Below are 3,600 nucleotides of genomic sequence, written 5' to 3' on the forward strand. Positions count from 1 at the left end.
AATTAAACAAGTGGCGGGAAAACTAAGAAAAGGAACGTGATGACTGAAAACCAAAACAAACAGAACATGAATGTAACAGTAGGCTACTAAGATTACACATTTTGTTTGTAAAATGTGTAATCTTAGTTTTGCAGTGAGAGTCATCCCTGCTCTCCCTATATAATCTGGTAATATTTGTCTCAAGAGAGTAGGCACAGAAAAAGGTTAAATATGAAAAACATTGATGATTTATGTTGATGCTAACAATCACTGTATTATAAATAATCATCCCAGCTGGCAAAAATACGTTCTCAAGATGTTTTGCTAGTGTTCTTATGAAGTAATTAATGGGATTGTTTGCAAATTATTTCTGAATGCTCTCAGAATGTTCAAAACATGTTTTTTTTTTTTTTTTTTTGGTTATGTGGGAACATTATTTATGAATGTACTCTAAACCATTTGTAATGTAATTGTTTGCTGAGAGCATATTTAAATCTAAGCCTCTTACAGCAATATGTTCAGTATTTATTCACAAATACGAATGAAGCACTTGGAGAAAGCAAGATATGTTTTAATGCTTTTATTTTCACACAGGTATTTATCTCCAAAATAAAGAAAAAATGATGGATTGCGCATTTGGAGGCTGTATGACTTTGGATCAGCTTTAGTTGTTTCTCATGGTGTCGGCGATCCATTGGCTGAACACGCAGACCTTGAAGAAATAAGAATTTATAGAAGCCATGTTATTCCTTTATATAATACCAAACATATTGTTTTGTAACTAACAACAAATATATTACCTTGCCATAGACACCAGGATGATTCTTCTCAGCACAGCCATAACCCCAGGACACAATACCCTGCAGCTCACCGTTGCAGACCACAGGGCCACCAGAGTCACCCTGAAAAAGGAGAAAGATAACCATTGGTTGTTATTAAGACTGCTATTAAGTCTCAGGTAGTATTTGGGTGACATTTCTTGTCTTATCCTCTACCTGGCAAGAGTCCTTTCCTCCCTCCAGGTATCCAGCACAGAACATGGTGTTGGTGATCATGCCAGGGTAGGAGTTGTTACAGTCTCTGTCGGACAAGATGGGGACCTCCAGACACTGAAGCTTGTTGGAATCGGCAGCTGCGAAGAAATGAATAAAACAGCAAAGGTGAGGGAGTCAACTCAAGTGCTCTAAACATCAAGTGTGAAGGACGTGACATCATGAACTCAGTCACTCACTGGAACTCATGGTGTTTCCCCAGCCAGTGACTCTGCACATGGTGCCAGCGGCGGCACAGCCGTTGGGCAGGGACACAGGCTGCACATACTGATTGAGGGTAGCGGGCTTGCTAAGCTTGATCAGCATGATGTCACTGTCAATGATCCAGGAGTCATAGTTGGGGTGGCGGATGACCTTTTCAGAGGAGATGAACTGCTCAGAGCCCTCAGTAACTGCAATATTGTGCTCGCCCAAACGGACCTCCACACGTCTGAAAGAGAAAAAAAACTGTTCAGAACTGAGGAAGCCGATGGTCCGGAACATGAGCTACTCTATGAAGATGCCACTTACGACTTGTAGCAGTGAGCAGCAGACACAACCCAATCCTGGCTGACCAGAGAGCCACCGCAAAAGTGGTAGCCAGAGTTCAGAGACACCTGCCAGGGCTGGGAATAGGGCGTGCACTCATATCCCCCAACAATCTTATCATCCTCCAGAGCAACTACATGCAATGAGAGTAACATCAGCATATTGACATGTAAAATGTAGGAAATTCATAATTGCTATCATTGAAACTCTACTCACAGGCGGCTCCAAGGAGCACCAGGAACACCAAAGATCTCATGACTGCTGATTGAACCAGTTCGATGATAGTTTCGCTCCTAAATCGCTGTATTTATGAGACTGTCAGCCTATTGATCCACGCCCAGTGGTCTGCCATTGACCAATCAGCTCCAAAAGACCTATCTGAAGTCTGATAAGTAATTCACTATCATTATGTTTCCATGAAGAAATACAGTATTACACTATATTTTAGGGGCTGCATTGGGACACAGTGTATCACCCAGTATACCCCCCTAAACATGCCGGGTTGTTTCAACACATATTTGGGTCAAATATGGACAAACATAACTTTTTAAACCAACAATTGTGTTTCCCTTATTTGACCAAAACAGAGGGTTTTTTTTAGTGTATAGATAATGTAAATTAACAACAAGTTTGTTTTAATGCGTACATAGAAGTATTCAAATTCTGAGAAATAAAATTATATTTTAAACAAAGTGCTGACAGCGTGTAGATAAGAGAATAATTTTGGATTGAAGCAGGGAGATCCAGCAGCTGTGTAATATGTAAGCTGTTGACTTTGTAATTTTGATAGAAGGCTTCTAAGTTTTCAACAACTGTCCATCTTCTCACCCAGGTATTACATCTGTATTTGTCCCATTTCATAGGATATTGTTTTTAGAAATATTTCTCATGAACTTCTAATTGTCCTGTAGTAAATATCCAACTAACAATCATGCAATTATATTTGTGGCTGCTTGTGACATTTTTCATTTACTCATTTGACTCCTGTCATTGATTTCATAGTTAGTTTGGTAAACAAAATAATGAATGTTATTGGTACCTATCATAACCTATATGTTTAAAAAAATGCAATTAATATTTGTGCTTCATGCAATTTGCTTTTCACGCTAATCTTATTAACTTCAGATTGTATTATCTCTGCAGTATAGAATGTATAACACAATAGATATTACTGTGAAATTACACTACATCAAAAATGACATTACATTTTTTGGAATGACTATTAAAAGTTAAAGGTAAAAAAAGTTAAAAGTTTGCAATATCTAACTTATAAAGTAATTCATCAATAAAAAGGAAAATAATTAATTAAAAAGGAAAAACAATAAATATATAAATAAATAGACATACATTTTAGGTTTTGCATCTGACTGAAATCACATTTATTTTATCATGCTTAATAGACTTAATAGAGAATTGAAGTTTTAGGATATACATAATCATCCTGCATGGGATTTTTCTTCTTTCAATTTGGTAAACTAGGCTATTCAGATGACTCTAAAGGTTCTTGTGAAACACTTGATCTTGGGGTAATTTCAGATTTTGTCTTGCAGTTATAGCATGTCTGTTAAATTTAAAGGCAACTGCACTGCACTGTAAAAAAATCCAATTTATGTTTTGTATGACAAATTCTGCTTTTAAGTTTATTCAACTATTTAACACACATTAGTTTGTACAACATGAGATGATAAATAACACATCTTTAATATTTTCTTTGTCTTAAAAGAGTCTGCGTTTGTGATATATGTCCTTATTTCATGCAAAACGCTAGTTCGCTCTGTCTGGATGTGTTTTTAAATCTGCTCTAAGTTTGAGTTTTTTGTCACCTCTCACACATGCGCACTTCAATAAGCCGACAGAAAGCAGGTTAATATGTTTGCATGCAGCGTGAAATCGAGGTAAGAGGTAAAAAACTACCTGTCCCGAACGGTTTATGCTTACGCCATTTATGACCATACTCTGATAAAAGAAAACGTGTTACCGCGTTTAGATAATCATGTTCATTGTCGGCTTATTAGGCATAATCGGTATAGTATTTTTATAT

At 36.8% G+C, this 3,600-nt stretch overlaps 1 protein-coding gene across 1 annotated transcript; it reads right to left on the minus strand.

The window, feature by feature from the left end:
* Positions 1 to 544: 544 nt before the first annotated feature.
* Positions 545 to 1,877, minus strand: LOC137083005 (trypsin-2-like). Its single transcript, XM_067448643.1, has 6 exons — positions 1,776 to 1,877; positions 1,542 to 1,692; positions 1,211 to 1,461; positions 975 to 1,111; positions 780 to 881; positions 545 to 691 (listed from the first exon to the last, which is right to left on the minus strand). Exons 1-6 carry the CDS (start codon positions 1,813 to 1,815, stop codon positions 644 to 646), a joined length of 729 nt encoding a protein of 242 aa, XP_067304744.1. The 5' UTR covers positions 1,816 to 1,877; the 3' UTR covers positions 545 to 643.
* Positions 1,878 to 3,600: the final 1,723 nt, after the last annotated feature.

The sequence above is a fragment of the Pseudorasbora parva genome, chromosome 7, assembly GCF_024679245.1.
Source record: "Pseudorasbora parva isolate DD20220531a chromosome 7, ASM2467924v1, whole genome shotgun sequence".
NCBI lineage: Eukaryota > Metazoa > Chordata > Actinopteri > Cypriniformes > Gobionidae > Pseudorasbora > Pseudorasbora parva.